Below are 17,905 nucleotides of genomic sequence, written 5' to 3'. Positions count from 1 at the left end.
GAAATCAAGAAAAGAAAAAAAAAAATAGTACAAAAGATAAAATATGAGAAAAATCATAATTACACAATGTGTTTTTATGTGTCCATCTACAACAATAATAACATCCAAAACCTTATCCCAACTTAATGAGATAGGTTACATAGTAGTTTTAAACAAGAACGAGTGCAAAGATCCATGCAAAAATATAGACGGGATGTAAAAACCCGATTCTTTGAATTCCAAGCAAAGACATATGTCTATCTATTTCTTTAAATTCAATTTTTTTTTTTTGAATTTTTTTTCTTTTCATTTATTTTCTTGGCTTCCAAACATAGCTAGGGAGGGGATGTAGAAACCCGACTCTGTAGTCCCAGGACAAAGCAAGTACGAAGTATCAAACAAGGAAAATCTGGTGAAAGAAAGAAGGTTTTGTTCAAAGTTGAGAGTTGAGACACGGCAAGAATAAAACATAAACAGATTGAATTCTTCTCTCTTCCGATCGTAAGTTGCTGAACAGAATTTTTTCATTTCTACAAAGATGGAACCTTCGAACCTCACTTCTCTTCCGGAGGATAGCTTAGAGGAAGAAGAGCCTCAAAAGCCCTCTGCTTTCTCCAACATTCCCCATCATCCAGCAACGCGGTAAGTTCTTCTTTCCATTCTGATTCTGACCCCCTATTTTTTTCCTTTTAGATCAAAATTACCCGTCCAATTTTTTGATCTCTTGTATTGAGCCCAAACTTTGATCCGTTTTGAGAAGAAATGGTTGTTTACTTTGGAAGATGATTTGTGAAGCGATCACTTGGGGTATTGGGAATAAGAGAAACCATATAATGTTTGAAAAATAATCTCAGGTGTTTCTTAGGCTCTGTTATGATGTACTAGTCTGGTTTATTCAAAGACAGAATTATGTAGGGTGGAAAGAGTTAATTTTCTCTGAGTGGGGTAAACTAATTTTGGATTTCCATCTCTTTAAGTTCTGCTTTTTGGTGATACGCAGTCCATGTAACTTTTCTTAGCAATGCTGTCCATCCTAAACATATTTGTCAACTTTGTTCACCTTGATGTACGCCTGTTTCTCCTTTATATTAATATATAGGATACCTTATGTTGCTTATTGAGGGTGGACCTTGGTGCAACGGTAAGTTTGCTCCATTGTGACCAAGTGGTCAAGGGTTTGAGTCAGGAAACAGCTTCTCTGGAAAGCGCCCAGGGGGGTTTGAGGCTGTGTACATTATGACCATCCCCAAACTCCGGAGTGGGTATGCCCTTACATTATTTTCAACAACAAACAACAACAACTACAAACTTAGCTTTATCCCAACTTAATGGGGTTGGCTACATGGATCCATACAGAACAAAATAGAAAAGTCCAAACAGAAAAGGGGGAAGGAAGAGATGGAAAGATGAGAGAGGGGAAAAGAAAAATGAGAGTAGGAAGATGAGAATAAGAGGAAAGAGCCACGCCCATTACCTTATGTTGCTACCTAAAAATAGGTAAGGGTCTCATAGTCCTTGTGTTCCAACTATTGGGACTTTGAGATTATACATTCTGCTATGGTTTGTAAATTTTCAGGCTAATAGGTAGCCAAATTGAATAACAAATGGATTCAAGAACTAACTCCTTAGCCTGTGCAGATCTTCTGAATTATTAAGTAGCAGTTAAACTGTCAGTTATTTCTTGTGTCCCTTGACTATAATTGAGTGTATATACAAGCGAGCAACCATTATATTTTTTTTTTTTGAAAATAATTGAAAAGTTACAATCATCCAAAAAAAAAAAAAAAAAAAAAACCATTATATGTTCTTAGGCTAAATATAGCCAACTAAGTGAATAATGTTCTTCTAAGGATTGGCTTTGCCATGTCATGGCAGCAATACTGGTTGATAATTGGTTGGTAAAATTGGGGAATTGAAATCCTTATTAAACTTGTTCATTATGTAGTTGAACGAAAAAAGGTAGCGTTATGATGTTTCTTTGTGAATTTCAGACCATTCAAGTTGTTGAAAGAGAAAATCTCACAAGACTTGCAATTGCCTTGTTCCTAGAAAATTATGCAATTGGTCAACATATTCTGTTTCTATACTCTCTCTCTCCTCCCGAGTTAACTGGGGTTATTAATCTCATGAAGTTAATAATATGCATGTAGGACATCTTTACAAAAATACTCCCCTTTAGAATGGTCTGGCTATTTCGATCGAGAGGATGATATTTGCATTCCAGGTTCCAATGATGTGAGTAGTTGTTCTACATTAATTATTTAAATACATGTAAAGTATAGAAAGAATTTCTACTCATCTAATGTTCTTTGTTGATTAGGTATTTCATGTATATTTAGCAGGATCTGAAGGACCAGTTGTTTTTTGTCTGCATGGAGGTGGTTATTCAGGGTATACACCTCTACCTCCAGTTACAAACATCATCAGATATTATTTTTACTATTGAGTGGTTGATTGCATGCTTGATAATGACACTCAAGTATTTGGCAGCTTGAAAATTCTTGTCAGTTGTCACTTATCAATATCAAAAGAAGAAAATTTTGGACTGGCTTAATTAATGAAGGAAGAATCTATCTGTTAATCATAGTTGCCAAGGAGGCGGGGGGGGGGGAAATCAACGCGATTAGGTGACACCTTGGCAACAAGGCGCCTTTCGAGCAAGGGACCCTGGACGCCTAGGCGACGCCTTGGCAGCTATACTTTTAATTATCCGTTTGTAGTGGGGTTTCTGTTTGTTTTTCCTGCAAATCACCTAATGGAAGTAAGGAATGGAATATTGTCACAGCACTGGAGTATTATGCTGCAAGCGTGAAAGTGCATTCTTTCTTGTGTTGCTAGCAGAAAAATTGCAACTGAAGAACAAAAAGTGTGATTCATATGAAAACCTCAAAGGAGGCATTAGGGAGGCCTGTGATGTGGTTCTAAGACCACAAAGTGCAAAACAGGCAAAACTCTGTTTCTCCACAAAAATAATTGTAGCAGCAAAGAATTCTAACCAGTCCTTAGAAGAGAAGAAGAAGAAGATAGGGAGAGATAAGAACACTACTGACTATGATAGATCAGCTTACATCATTGTGGTCAACACCCCTATAGTTATAATATCAGAAAGTATATTCTTAGTAGGTTTCTTAGTAGGAAACCTACTAAGAATATAAGTGTAGTTACAAGTAATTACAAAGATAATAAAACAATAAACATCTAAACAACTAGACATACACCACGATACGTACACTCCCCCTGTCGTGGTCAATAAACTACAAACACAATAAAGTACTGCAGGGTATAACAGAAATACCCGTGTGGTACATATCTTAACACTCCCCCTAGTGCTGGAGCATATAAATCACCCATGGGCCAAAATCCCTCTTTCTTCAGAGTGAGTAGGGCTGGTACGATACATGGGCTCATGCTTTCTAATAAATCTTTTCCTCAGCAGCTCATCCACTTTTCTCTTGAGCTCGGCATGGCCAATAGGGCTGAAAAGATAAGTGGGAAGATTAGGCAAAACCAACCTCGACACTAGATCAATAGCATGTTGTCATGAACCGACTTCACTATTGAGAGGGGGGTGGATCAATAGTTTATAAAATGATCCCTTTTCGCTGTCCCTGAACTCATTGAACTGAATTGCCAACTTCCAAAACTAAAGCAGAACCTACAATACATCACTGGCTGGGCAATCCCAATTTTACGAACTATAGCTCATATGTACTCCCGCTTTCAACCAAGATTGGTTAGGCCTACCAGAAGATGCACACTCACTCTGCACACAACACAACACTTCTAAACAGATCCCAACAACCACCAAAGCAAGAATCATACCTTTAGACAATTTTTGGGTCCGTGCAGGCCCAGCCTGCGCCCCCCCTTCCCACCCCTGCAGCCATGATCAAGCTCCCGTTTTCTCAGGCTAGTGCTTCCTCAACCCTTTCTAGCCTGATCTCTGCCTCCCCCGATGGCCCCAGTCTGGACCTTGATGTAGATCCACATTATGGGCTGAGCTATCGCAGGAAGAAAGCCCAGCCCAGACTTGAATAAACAAAGATTATTGCAGTTAATTGCTTCTAAACAGCCGAGATAGCCGTGGGTGAGATGCCTGGGCTGAGATAGCCATTCCCACCCACATCTCTCTCATGATTACTCTTTCTTTCTCTGTTTTATTTGCTGTTCTTTGTTATTGCTACTGTGAGATTCAAGAAATTCTGTTTAAGGTTCCTGAAAGCCAGGATCGACCAGCAAGAAGTTAAGGTTTTGAAGTCCAGTCGATCTCCCATATCTTCCAATTCTGAGTTCTGATCTGCAACCCCTTTTCAGGGTTTGTTCCAGGCTGCTAAAGGATCAATCGATCCTAATTTGAAGGCCATCCAAGGTGACCTGCTGCGGTTCTTGAAGATTCCCCATTTTCTCTCTCTAAAAGTCTGAAATCAAGAAAGTGCAGATCTCCTACACCAGCCGACAGAATTCAGAGATCTTTGAGGGTTTTACTCTACACCCTAGGGCCTACAATCGGCTCTAGTTTGGGCTCCATCTGAGCCTCACATCTCCAACCGCAGGTACCCTTAATAACCATAGTCCATAGCCGCAGGCTTCTTTCCCTAGGGTATTGGTTGTTGTTTCTTGCTACTGGTTTAATCTTTGCTTTTAGAAGTAGTGTTTGGGGGTTATTTCTGGTCTTTTGTTCCTTTATTTCCTACTTCTAATTCTGATTTCTGGAGTGTCATCTCTGTACTGGTTTGGGGCTGTAATAAATTGGGAGTAGCCGCCTTGTGTAACCTACTTCTACATTAGGCCTTCTCCTGGTGCTTTTTCGTCTGCCCCCTGGCTGGCCACCACCTTGGAAGGTGCTTCCCCATCGCTTTTAGGTGCTCACTGGCCCTCCCCCATCAAGGAATACCAGCACCGTCATTCCAACAAAGCTGCCGGTCAACAACGGCCCTCTTTCAGTTCCTCTTCTATCAATTCTGCTACTGGTTTGCAGCAATTCTCTTCCAGATCATCCTAGCTCTTGAAACCCACCACCATGCTTCCCCATGACCCCTTGGATCATTTGGAATGTCCAAGGTGGCAAGGTCTAAACACCTCAGCTAAGCATGCTGATGTTTGATCTCGTCTGTTACTCTCATGTTGAGCTCTATTGCCTCCTCGAAACTCGTGTCCTTGAGCCCAATGCTTCCCGCATTGCCGCCTCCATAGCCTCCTTTTGGTCTTTCCTCTCCAATTATGCTCATTTCTGTATTGGGCGCATCTGGATCCTTTGGAATCCTCTCAAGCTCCAGGTTTCCAATATTTCTTCCTCTTCTCAATTCATCCACTTTTCCATCTTTGATCCCTCCGGCTCTTCCTTCTGCTTCTTCTCCATCATTTATGCCTTGAACCGTGCCCAAGATAGAACCTCTTTTTGGTTTGATCTTTGCTTCATCTCCCCCTCCACCGAAAACCTTCCCCGGGGGATTGTGAAAGATTTTAATGTGATAGATTTAGTTACAAGAAGCTCGGTGGTGATCCTATTGATAGCTCCTTTGTTGATGCTTTTAATAAATGTATTGAGGATCTTAATGTCAATGATTTGAGATGGTTGAGAGTTAAGCACACTTAGCAGAATCATCGGCAAGGATCTAATCGGATTGCCTGCAAAATCGACAGGGTTTTGGTCAATGAATCTTGCCTTTTTTCCTTCCCTTCCTCTTATGCCTCCTTTGATTTCCCTAGTATCTCCGACCATAGTCCAATCTCTCTCCTTGTTTGCCCTTTTATTTTCTTCGGCTCTAAGTCTTTTAAGTTTTTTGACATGTGGACCCTTCACTAGGATTACCTTTCCATTGTCAAAGATGCTTGGGACATCCCTGTCCACGCTTTCTCCTCCCCCCTCAGCTCCTTTGCGAGAAAGCTTCGCAATGTCAAGACTGCTCTCAAGAGTTAGAACCTCTCCTCGTTCGGGAACATCTCTTCCAGAGTGTTTTCTTCTAAGCTTAAGCTTGAGTCCATTCAAACTAGACTTCAGGTTGACCTCCCCAACCTGTCTCTTGCTATTGAGGAGCACTCCGTCTCCGTTGAGCTCTCCTCCCTCCTTGCCTAGGAAGAAAGCTTTTTCCGTAAAAAATCTAGAATCAAGTGGCTTTGGTTGGGGAATTCCAATTCTGCATTCTTCCACCACTCCCTCAAAGCTAGATCAAATACCAACTCCATCCCTCTTCTCACTTCTAGTGATGGTTCCATTTTGTGCAATCCCAAAGGCATCAAATCTGAAGTTGTGTCCTACTTTGAGAACCTCTTCTGCCTCCCTCCCTCTCCTATTCCTCTCCCCTCCCCCCCCCCCCCCAACCTTCTCAATAAATTCATCCCTAAGCATATGTGTTCCTCTCTTCAATCCATTCCTTCTGATGAAGAAATCCTCCCTGCCATCCTTTCCCATAAAACCAACAAAGCCTCTGGGCCCGATGGTTTCAGTATGGGATTCTTCTCTTCTTGTTGGAATATTATCAAGCCTGATCTAATTGTTGTCATCCGTAATTTCTTCCTTAATCCCAATCAGGCCAATGGGACAAATCAAACATTCCTCTCCCTCATCCCCAAGAAGGAAGGTGCTTTCTCTATGTTTGACTTTAGGTCCATCTCTCTCTGCAATCTCCTCTACAAGTTCATTGCCAAGGTCCTTCTCAGTCGAATCCAATTGGTCGTTGACTCCTTAGTCAGTGCCAACCAATCGGCATTTATAGCTATGAGGAGCATTGTGGATAATATTATCCCGTGTCATGAGATTGTCAGAGGTTTTGATAGGAAATCCCATTCTTCTGCTACTCTCCTTAAGATTGACATCCACAAAGCCTTTGACTCCATAAAATGGGACTTCATCTTCAAAGTCCTTCAGATTTCTTTCCCCCATGTGTTTGTCTGTTGGATTCATTCTTGCATCTCCTCTCCCCGCTTCCAAGTCCTTGTGAATGGTAGACCGACGGGTTTCTTCTCTTCTACTGTGGGTATTCGGCAAGGTTGTCCTTTATCCCCATTCCTTTCCTCTCTCTCAATTGAGGTCCTGTCTAGATCCATTCAATCTTCCACTGACCATCACCTCATCTCCCTTATCCCTAAATGCAAATCCCTCCTTCTCACCCACTTAGCTTTTGTTATGATCTCATGATCTTCTGAAAAGCTGATCCTGGTTCCATTTCCTCCATTATGACCTTTCTCCATCTTTTCGAGAATCTCTCTGGTCTTCACATCAACCTCCTTAAATCCTGTCTTTTCCTCTCCGGAGTCTCTAATGCCTCCAAATCCCATCTCCTTCAGCTTATGGGGTTCTCCCTTGGCTCTCTCCCTGTTAAATACTTAGGTCTGCCTCTCATCTCTGCCAGGCTTACTGCCCACCATTGCTCCCCCATGCTTGACCTCATGAGAAAAAGGATTCAGCTTTGGAAATACTCTGGTAATAGCTTCAAGTATGAATTTTATAAGGTCCGAGGTACCCCTTTTTTTTTTATATCCAAATTATTTATAACATTTTTCTTCACTAGTAATTGTTGTTTATTTGTTTTCTCAAGCTTTTATGTGTGTATACTAATTCATTATTTTCATTTTTCCAAGCTTTATTTCCATGGTATATTTATTAAAATTATTATTTCTTTGTCAGGCTTTCATTTGGGTTGGCAGCAAGTAAGATCAAGGAGAGGGCTCGAGTAGTTGCTATGGACTTGAGAGGACATGGGAAGTCATGCACAGAAAATGATTTGGACCTATCTATTGAGGTAGATATTACTTGAGAATGAGTACTACCATATTTTTGTTGCGTATTGAAATTGGCTAGTTTGAGTTTGCTTCCCATAAATCATCACTTTGCATAAAAATGAAATGGCACATGATTGTTTGCAGACTCTATGCAATGATGTTTTGGCTGTTTTGAAGACAGTATATGGAGATACTCCTCCTGCAATTGTGCTTGTTGGCCACAGGTTTTTCCCCTTTCAATCCTAATGTTATTTCAGGCCATTATATATAATTTTCTTCTTCTTTTTCTGAGAAAACGATTAGACATTAATTAATAGGGAGACAGAATTCTACCTGCCCTGTGGCTACTGTGCTGGTCTGTGGGCCAATGGGAATGCGTGTTGGAGCATTGATCACGCAGGGACGGTCAGAGTTCCTTTGCCCTAATTAATATTACCAAAATAAACCTGTATAAAATATTCGCAGGATGCTACACAATTCGATGTAGTCTGGAATTGGACCCCCTATATGAGGGAGAGGGACACCTCAACTGATCAGCCCTTTACACTTGTCATATCATTTTCTTGTCATTAACAGACATTACTAGATGAGGACAAGCACAACTTCGGATATTCGCATCTCTCTCCTTAACTTCATGAGCATACTTAAGTAGTGGTTTGTGAGGTTTCTTAGGGTTGGCATAAGGAATTTGTGAAGGTCACTCAGTTGCTTCTTGGTCTTTAAATCTCCATTGGGTATTGACATAATTAACTGATTATTCTTGTGACGGTAAAATATTTTTCTCTGGATCTTCATTGCTTTTTCCTAACCTTGTTTTGGGGTTGCTGTGTTCCTAACTATACAGAAGTAAATTGATGTAGTCAAAATCTCTCATATTAAGTATTTCTTTATGGAGGGTTACAAACACGATGTTTGTTCTGAATACGATCTATGCCATGATCTGTGATTTTAGCCTTAAGGTGCAATTGTGCTTGGTCACGAAAAAAAAAAAAAATGCTATTGTGCAACATGAATATGTTTTTACTCATCTCAAATGATTTTTTGCAGAAGAGACTGTTGATGGCGATTTTAATCCTTCAATCAAGCTCTCACTTGATAAAACATGTTACTAGCGGAATATCTAGCACCTTTTGATGCTCCTTTCCCATTGTATCATTCATGTTGACTTAGATTCATATTCATTACTGCCTGTTTTCAGCATGGGAGGTTCAGTTGCAGTACATGTTGCTGCAAGGAAGGCGATTTCAAGCTTGGCTGGGATGATTGTTGTAGATGTTGTAGAGGTTTGTTTTTCAGCAAAGTCATTCAAGAGTTCCTGAAACTATATGGTAGATGACAGCTATACTGATCAGTAAGTGAAAATTCAGGGAACAGCCATGGCTTCATTGATTCACATGCAAAAGGTCCTATCAAGCAGAATGCAGCATTTTCACACTATTGAAAAAGCGGTATCACCTCACCTTTAACATTATGTACTCCTATATATTTTTTACCTTTCATTTTTCACTTGTATTGAGTTTGAGATTATATATATCATGTTATCAAGGCATTTTCTATCCAACAGCAACTTTTAGTCCTCATTCTATCCTCTGGCCAACCTGCTTATCTTGTTATTTCTCTTATCGGAACAACCATCCACATTTTCTTTATTCACTTCAGCAACCTAACTCAAGTACTCAATGTCTTGATGGCCTGTGCTATCTTATTTGATATTGAGGTTCTCATTTGTGATATTGTACTTGAAGGATGCAACAATCAAGCTTGGACCCTTGCAATTCTAATCAGGTTATTATTATTGCTTGTGTTTGACGATGTTGAACCATCTCATGGAAGTCCAGCTTACTTGTATAATTTATGTCATCAAGAAGTTCTATAATCCCGTTTCTGGTAGATAGGATGGTAAATAGCTCCCAAACATATTAGTTGCTGTGAGAATTCTCCTCTTTTTTATATTCAGACAAGTTTTTTTTTGGGTGAATAAATAATTCATTACCAAAGGAGAAGAAAATATATACATGCCCCTAGAGAGGGGAGGGGGAGAGATAAGGAGGGGGGATATCAGTGAGAGTCCGGGCTCTTAATCATAGATCTAGGAAGCTCCCAGGAGGCCACAATGTGAGAATTTATTGGGCAAGGGGGTCAAGAGGATGAGACTTTTGAGAGCTTGGCTTTAACATAAAAAAAGATGGATTTCCAAATCTTTCCAATATGCCAAGAGTTGGAGGTTCATTTTCTATGATTCTTTTCCATCCAAATTTGGTTAATGGCTGCACAGAAGGCAAGTTTGCCCACAACATCACAAATGGTCTTCCCAGGGAAGGTCATATCCATCCAGATCCACTCCCTATGGAAGGGGAGAATTCTTCTGCTGGTCGGCTAGCACTTGGAGTGAACTAAAGCCCAGATGGAGGAAGAGACAGGGCAAGCAAAGAAGAGGTGCTCAATGTCTTCCGGCTCAGAGCCATATAGATAGCAGGCCAGAGGGGCAGGAATCGTTCTCTGAATGAGGAAAGATTGCGTGGGGAGGCATTTCGTGAAAACTCTCCAAGCTGTAAAGCTTTGCCTAGGAATATGATACTTGAACCAGATGAGCTTGTGCCAAGGGGAAGAGGGGCCCTGATGTCGGACAAAATCCCAAGCCGCTTTGGTTGAAAAAAACCTTTTGGGGAATGGGTCCACAGAAGGGTGTCTTGTCTCTTCTTGGGAGGTCATTAGAAGAGATGGTAGGCAGAGAATTCCAAATATTAGCCATCAGGGGAGAAGGAGCGGGGGGGGGGGGCATGATCTTGAAGAAATAATATCAGCAACCTTGGCAAGCTTGTAGAGCCCAGAACTGTAGATGCTTTGAGCACTGAGGATACTGGAGAGGAGCCACATTGGGTGCCAATGGTCAAGCTAGAGGAAGGTGGAGGAACCATCGCCAATCCGAGATGAAATAGCTCTAGAAGCAAGTTTTGAGGGAGATCATCTTACGCCACACCCAAGAGGCATCCGAGGGGATGCGCACAGACAGAAGGAGTCTTGCTTGAGCATGTTAGAGTAGACCCTTTTCCTTTTTGAGACCACTTTCAGATCAATTTGAGGGTTCGTGCAATGTTCACATCCTTGATCCTCCTCAAGCCAAACCACCTTCCTTCTTGGGGAGACAAACCACTACCTAACTAAGGGGACAACGAAATCTAGAGGATTCACACCCTTTTCAAAGGAAGGCAACAAATATAGATTCCAATTTTTTAGAGATGGACTTGGGCATTTATAGATTCCCGATCAGTAAATATAGGAGGCTTGGAGGACCGATCTAATAAGCTCAAGGCTCCCGGCAAAAGATAAGAGCTTTCCTTACCAAAGCTGAAGGTGTTTTTTGATGAGGTTCAACATAGGAGAGCAATGATGAGCAGTGAGCCTCGCAGGAATTAAAGGCAATCCCAAATACTTGATTGGGAGGAATCCTAGGTCAAAACCAGTTTTCTCAATAAAGGTGGCTTTGGTCCCATCCGAAATCCCAGATAGGAATAAGAGAGATTTCCTTGGATTGATATAGAGGCCAGACATCATAGCAAATTGATCCAGGAAAGACATAATAGCATCAATAGAAGGCCCATCTACTTTGGTGAAGATCAGCAGGTCATTAGCAAAAGCAAGATGGCTGAGCTTTAAGTCCTTGCACTTCGGGATGGGGGCCGTAAGATTCATATCCGTGGTAGATTGGAGGCTTCTAGAAAGAACGTCCATAGCCAGGCAAAAGATATAAGGGGAAAGAGGGCATCCCTGTCTAATTCTAGCCGAAGAGGAGAAGAATCTGGCAGGGCTGCCATTAACTAAAATTGAGAACCTAGGGAAAGCAATGCAGTGAAAGATCCAATTGGAAAAAGTAGGAGGGAACCCCATCTTGTTAAGAACAGAAATGATGAAGTCTCATCTCAATGAATCAAAAGCCTTGTGGATGTCAATCTTCATGATAGCAGCAGGGGGTGGCCTTTCCTATCTAAGCCTCTAACTATCTTATGGCATAGGAGGATGTTGTCGCCAATACTTCTTCCTGGGATGAAAGCTGATTGATTGTCACTAATCAGAGAGTCAATCACTTTCTGCAGACGGATGGCTAGGATCTTGGCTATGAACTTGTACAGAAGGTTGCATAAAGAAATTGGTCTAAAGTTATTCATTGCAATAGCTCCCTTGTGCTTGGGGATGAGGCAAAAGAAGGTGTGACTAATGCCTTTGATTTGGCTGGGGTTGAAGAAGAAGCTTTTTACTATCTTGATCAAGTCCTCTTTGATAATATCTCAAGCAGAGGTGTAGAAGCCCTATGCTGAACCCATCTGGACCTGGGGCTTTGCTGGTTTTGTGGGAGAGAATAGCAGTAGTAATCTCTTCATTAGAGGGAATAGACTATAGCATTTGAGGTACATTATCTGGGATGAATTTGTTGATGAGACCATTCTGGAAGGCAGCTGGAGATAAGGTAGGGTTGAATAAACCCTTGAAATGATTCAAATCCACTTCTTTGATTTCATCCACTTTGGTAACATGAGAGCCATCCGGGGAAGTGAGCTTGGTGATGGAATTGAATTTGTTTCTGGCCTTAAAAGAACGGTGGAAATAGGAAGAGTTAGAGTCTCCCAGTTCCAACCAAGTGATTCTGGATTTTTGCCCAAGGAAGCTTTCTTCACTGGACAAAAGGGATGCAAGATTTGCAGATTCCAAATTTTCTTCCTAAGCTAGAGAAAGGTTGAGGTAATCATTCTGAAGCTGAAGCTGAATGGAGTAGAGCCTGTTCCTGCAATCAGCAACAAGGGAAGAAATGTTCCCAAAAGTGTTAGTATTCCAAAGCTTTAGGGCTGCCTTGACATTCCTGAGCTTCCTAGCCAAAGCAATAAGGGGAGACGAATGGGCATGGACAGATTTGGACCATGCTGATTGCACAATGGATAGGTAATCAAGGTGGGAGGGCCACATGTCGAAAAATTTGAAAGGTTTTGGGCCAAAAGAGGTGTAGGGATGGATAAGGATGGAAATGGGGCTATGGTCGGAGGTGGATGGAGGTTCAAAAGTGGCATGGGAGGATGGGAACAAGGACAGCCAAGCTTTGTTAACCAACATTCTATCAAGCTTGCAAGCAATTCTGGCAACCCTAGATCTTTTATTGTTCCAAAAGAATTTAATACCAGAACAATGGAGATCGTCCACAGGACCACAACTAAGTCTTCAATGCATTTATTAAAAACATCCATATTTGCTGAGTATAGATGGCCACCACCTTGTTTTTCATGGGAGAACTGGACTACATTGAAGTCCCCACCAATACCTCAGGGTGGGACCCCACTTGGGAAGCCAAATTGCGAAGATCATTCCAAAGAGAGCCCCTGTCGAGCATGCGGTTAAAGGCATAAATGGATGTTACAAGGAGGGAGGTGTTATAGGCTGGGTCAGAGATGGAGAGATGGAGAAGCTGGGAAATTGCAGAAATGAGAGAAATTGAGAGCTTGGAGGGATCCCAAAGGAGGTAGATGTGACCATTTGGATGGTGGGAGTGATTTGTGAGGTAAGACCAACTAGGGGCAATGGAAGAGGCAATCCGAGGGAACAATTGCTCTTTAATGTGAGATTCTAAAAGACAACAAAAACTAGGCCTGATTTCTTTAATAAGCAAGCGAACAACGGATTGTTTCGGGGAAGAGTTTAGACCCCTGAGATTCCAAACAAGGCCATGAGTCATCATGCATTCAAGGTAGAGGCATCACAGGCTCCGAAGAGGAGCTGGTTGAACACGGGGCGAGCTCTCCTATTTCTTCGGTAGGCTTTGGAAGGAGGAGCAGTAGAGGTTGGAGGTAGATTTGGAGGAGGGCCCTCGAGGCTTTTTAACATCTACTGGCTATTTTGAAAGGCTAGGAGACACGGGCGAAGAAGACAGACCTGTAAGAGCCTGGCGGGTCGAGCCAATGGATCCAGATATAGGAGAAGAGTTGGTGTCGGCAGTGATGGGCTCAGTGGGGGGCTCAAGATGAATGTTATAGGCATGTCCATTTAGGGACATGGAGGATGGGGCAGAGTCATGGGCTGGGGCCAGGCTGATGGGCAAGCGAAGGTATAGTAGAGGCTGGGCTGACCGTAGTGATATGGGCTGAAGTGGTGTCGCCATAGTTGTCATGGCTTCGCCTAGGAGTCGCCAAGGTGGTGATTTGGCGTCCTAGCGGAAAAAGAAGTTCATGGAAGTGCTACGATTTACGTGACTCACAAATGACGGTCACCATTGGCTGATAGGAGTCATCATGGCACCGCCATGGACGCCAAGTCACGCTTGATTTACTAGGCGGTCGATTTTTTGTAAAATTCGGGGTGATTTTGATAGGGCTATGTTGATTTTTGATTATTTGATGTTGCTCAATGTTGGTTTTATATGTTATAGGGTATATATTGTAGGCTTGTAGCATGCTAAATAACTTTAGAAAATAGGGAAAATAAAAAAATACCATACTAAATAACTTTAGAAAATAAGAAAAATAAAAAATGACACATGGGCGATTTGACCGCCATGGCAATGCCATAATAGGCGATTCATCGCCAAATCGATTAGCCACCCCTCCACCGCCTTGGATCGATTTGACGCTGTGACAACTATGGGTGTCGCCGCCCAAGGGGTCCACCAGAGGAGGATGCGTGGCATTTAGATATTCCATAAAAGAGGGGTTCTCCTCTAAGGTAATGTCATTACCTCCAGAAAGGGCGGCAATCTATAACTCCTCGACCAAGCATCGTCGCCAGAGGACAGGTTCGAAATGGAGGAGTCTTCATCACCTGATGAGGAATCATCTTCAAAGGACTGGTCCAATGAAGAGGTGTCTTCTACATAGGAAGAAGAGGGTGAAGCACTATCAGCGACTGCGGAGTTTGATAGAGTTACAGTCGAGGAGACAGTGACAGGGCCATGGATGGTTATGCAAGCAACGTTTTCCACCTCAGATTGCAGAATCGAGAAGCGATTTTGGCCGATGGGTAAAGGTGCCTCAGGACCGCCGGATGGATGGGCGGTGAAAGCTACGACGCCTGGAACGTCTCCTACCTCTCGCCGGAGGAGGAAGGGGCGGCGGTTAGAAGCCGACATGACTTAGTGATCTCGCTTGGAGGAGAGACCCCGAAGGTGGGTCAAGATTACAACATTAGCATCTGGGGCATCATCCGAAGTTTTTGGCCGACAGACTTCAGAATCATGCCCAAATACGCTACAGCAGAGGCATTGCGAGGGGCGCCAATCGTAGCCAACCTATTGTTGGAAGTAGAGACTGTCTCCATCTTGAATAGAGATGGAGGAAGGAAGAGCGGTTGTGGCCGGGACTTCAACGCAGATTCTGGCATAGGCAAGATGATCCTTTCGGTTGGTTTGAGTGCGGAGTTGAGGGGAGTTCTGAGTACTGAGCCAATCGTACTCAGACCGTTAGAACACCAAAGTTGGAGATGGAGTCCCGGCAGGGTGACCCAGAGAGGGTTAGAAGAGTAGTCAACTCGATTAAGGAGAAGCTGGCGGTTCCAGGGACGAAGGAAGATGGGTTTTCTCCCTACGAGCCATGGGCCACCTTCAAGGCAGCGAGTTCTGTTGCAATCCTCAGTGAATTTGAACAGGAGTTTCCACAAAGCCGACAACCCTCCATTGTTTCATCAGGGAGGTCTTAACCAGATGGAAAGGAGGTCTCTTCCCTAGGAAATGGCCGATGAGAGAAGAGGACCAGCGAGAAGCTTCAGAGTCTAGGAGTCCCTCAGGGCATTTGGCAATCAGAGAATCACCCAAGATGGTTGGAGGAATGAATTGGAGAGGAAGTCCATCAGCAGGAGGGGAGACCGAGTGCTTGATAGGAGAGTTCCAGGCATTGAACGGCGGGGGAGGGGGCGGGGATAGTAGAGGGGAAGGATGGCCTTGGATGGAAGAAGGTGCAAGGGAGGAAGGCCTCCCAGCAGGGGCAGAGGTCATGACGGCCTCCTCAGGGGGCGGAGCTCCGTCAGTTCATCGCCACATGTTAATGTTATTTGGCTCTACAAGTCAAAACTCTGATATATTCAGACAAGTTATCCTTGCCTAAACATGGTATTGGACACCATATATACATAAATTTTGTGTGTGGACCTGGTTTTAACTGGATTGGACAGAGTGACAGATAGATGGTCAAAACTTCTCCACCCTTCTGACTCAGAAATTAACAACTTGGGAATAGAGCCATTATCCAAAATGAAAAAAAATGATAAAAACCATGTCAGACATGGGCATCTGTACTCTTTCGAGTTGGATAGACGTGGCATATTTGACCTGGATCCAGATTTGTCTGATCATTTGTCACTTCTATTCCAATGGAAAAAGCAAATCTAGTGTTTAAATATGAAGTAGGTCAATTGCTTAAGGTTTGTTATTTTGTCTTCAGAAGAGAGTTTTATTTTGCACTCCCTCTTCTAATGAATAAATATTTTTCTATTGGATGTCACATTGTATTATTCATCTCTTGGAACTGGTATAATCTGTATAATGTATTTGAAAATCGAAATTTTACTCAGATTGAATGGAGTGTGAAAGGTGGCTCTCTAAGGAACATTGAGTCTGCTCGTATATCTGTTCCTTCAACATTGAAGTATGATGATTCCAAGAAATGGTGAGAACTTTATTCTTCCATAACAATCACTTATGTGCCTCCGCGATAGAATCACTTATGTCCCTCCGCTGTATCAAATTAAATTTGGATCATAGTTGTCAAGGTGTTACCTAGGCGTCCGGGCGGGTTCCAAGGGCTGGGTGGTCGCCCGCCTTATTCTAACTTAATAAGGCAGGTGCCTTGGGATGCCTAGGTCCCTGGGTGGTTGATATTTTTTCCCTTCTATATAATGCTGTTTCTAACATTTTTATTGGCTTGTGTAGTAGTTTGTGTATATTTTATAGGTGAGAAACATGAGATCATTTAGAACCCACCCGGAAAAAAAAAAAAAAATCACTAGTTCACTTCTCTTGTTCTCCTTATCTTGTTTACTTAAGTTTTTTTCCCTCTATATAATGTTGTTTTAATGATGTTGCTAGATGTAATGGAAAATAATTAATGCATAGACTCAATATGTGTTGTTGTTGCTGTAAATGCTGCAAGAATAATTATATTATTGCTATACTAGATATAATGGATACATAAAAAAAAAAAACTAAGGGGCCAAGGCATGCACCTTGTTGCCTAAGTGGTTAGGCGGACCTCCAATGCCTAGGTGCCTTGACTACTATAATTTGGATGAATTAGATGTAATTGTTTGTTCGTGTTTTTATATTCTTAAAGAGGCTCATTTTCTACATTGAACATGTATATCCTGATTTTGAAGTGTTTTGCAGTTATACATACCGAACACGGCTAGAAGAAACTGAAAGCTATTGGAGAGGCTGGTATGTTTAAATCTTTCTTTCAAATACTGTTTAGAATTTACATTCTAGTTAAGAATTTGTAAACTACAGTAAGGATAATATATATATATATTATTAGGTGGGATAAATGTTGTGTAATGCTATATATGTATATATATATATATATATTATTAGGTGGGATAAATGTTGTGTAATGCATACATGAAGACATTCTTCATCCAGTTTTCTGTATGATGCATTTCTTGATCATGCAACATTTTTTTTTCCTTAGGAACATCAACGTACATGGGTGTCAGTCTCTGAATTGGAACTATGGAAGCAGGGAGTGTAGCAGAATTGTGGTGAATGTTAGAAAAGCAGGATATTGTCATAGTTAACTTTGTAGGCTATAACTTATAGATGAGTCGGATCAAAAGTCATGTGAGGGGGCAGTTAGCATGGGTTCAGCTAGGTTAAATGGGAACGGTCAGCAATTGCCACCCAAGTAAGATTGAGAAGCCATTTGACACATCATAAGGATTTTTCCAAGTTTTAAATTTCTGGCCTGGGTCAAAAACAAAAGCTCCATGGAGTTACTGTCACAGAGGAGGCCAGGCTATGTTGGTCCCTATCTAGCCCAAGTGGGGAGGTTTAATCAAGTCCAGTTAAATCCCAATTGACACATGGGTTGGGTTTTATACACGTAGTCTTTTGTTGGGTAAATATTGTAATGGTCTTGATATGTAGAACTGTGGGTTGCACTGAAGATTCCAATTTCAGTTTCAATCAAGATTGCAAACTTGGGTCATACCAAAATATATCGTCGAAATTTGTGAAGTGGGC

General features: G+C 42.0%; 1 protein-coding gene across 4 annotated transcripts in view; it reads left to right on the top strand.

Annotated features, from left to right (window-relative positions):
• The first annotated feature begins 358 nt into the window (after positions 1 to 358).
• The window catches only part of LOC122069238 (protein phosphatase methylesterase 1), a 52,790-nt gene continuing 35,243 nt past the window's right edge, over positions 359 to 17,905 (top strand). For 2 of the 4 annotated variants that reach the window (XR_006137407.1, XM_042633207.1), the window contains exons 1-9: positions 359 to 621; positions 2,130 to 2,214; positions 2,300 to 2,370; positions 7,607 to 7,721; positions 7,846 to 7,925; positions 8,900 to 8,984; positions 9,069 to 9,149; positions 16,243 to 16,337; positions 17,054 to 17,104. Coding sequence is in view for 2 of the 4 variants with exons in the window: in XM_042633207.1 (XP_042489141.1) it covers positions 518 to 621; positions 2,130 to 2,214; positions 2,300 to 2,370; positions 7,607 to 7,721; positions 7,846 to 7,925; positions 8,900 to 8,984; positions 9,069 to 9,149; positions 16,243 to 16,337; positions 17,054 to 17,104 (767 nt within the window). In the remaining 2 variants the exon portion in view is untranslated. The remainder of the gene's footprint in view (positions 622 to 2,129; positions 2,215 to 2,299; positions 2,371 to 7,606; positions 7,722 to 7,845; positions 7,926 to 8,899; positions 8,985 to 9,068; positions 9,150 to 16,242; positions 16,338 to 17,053; positions 17,105 to 17,905) is intronic. The other 2 variants (XR_006137408.1, XM_042633208.1) reach the window with 2 other exon arrangements.

Source organism: Macadamia integrifolia, unplaced genomic scaffold (genome assembly GCF_013358625.1).
Source record: "Macadamia integrifolia cultivar HAES 741 unplaced genomic scaffold, SCU_Mint_v3 scaffold561, whole genome shotgun sequence".
Classification (NCBI taxonomy): Eukaryota; Viridiplantae; Streptophyta; class Magnoliopsida; order Proteales; family Proteaceae; genus Macadamia; species Macadamia integrifolia.
The sequence above is the reverse complement of the archived record's forward strand: the minus strand, read 5'-3'. Positions and strand labels throughout refer to the sequence as shown.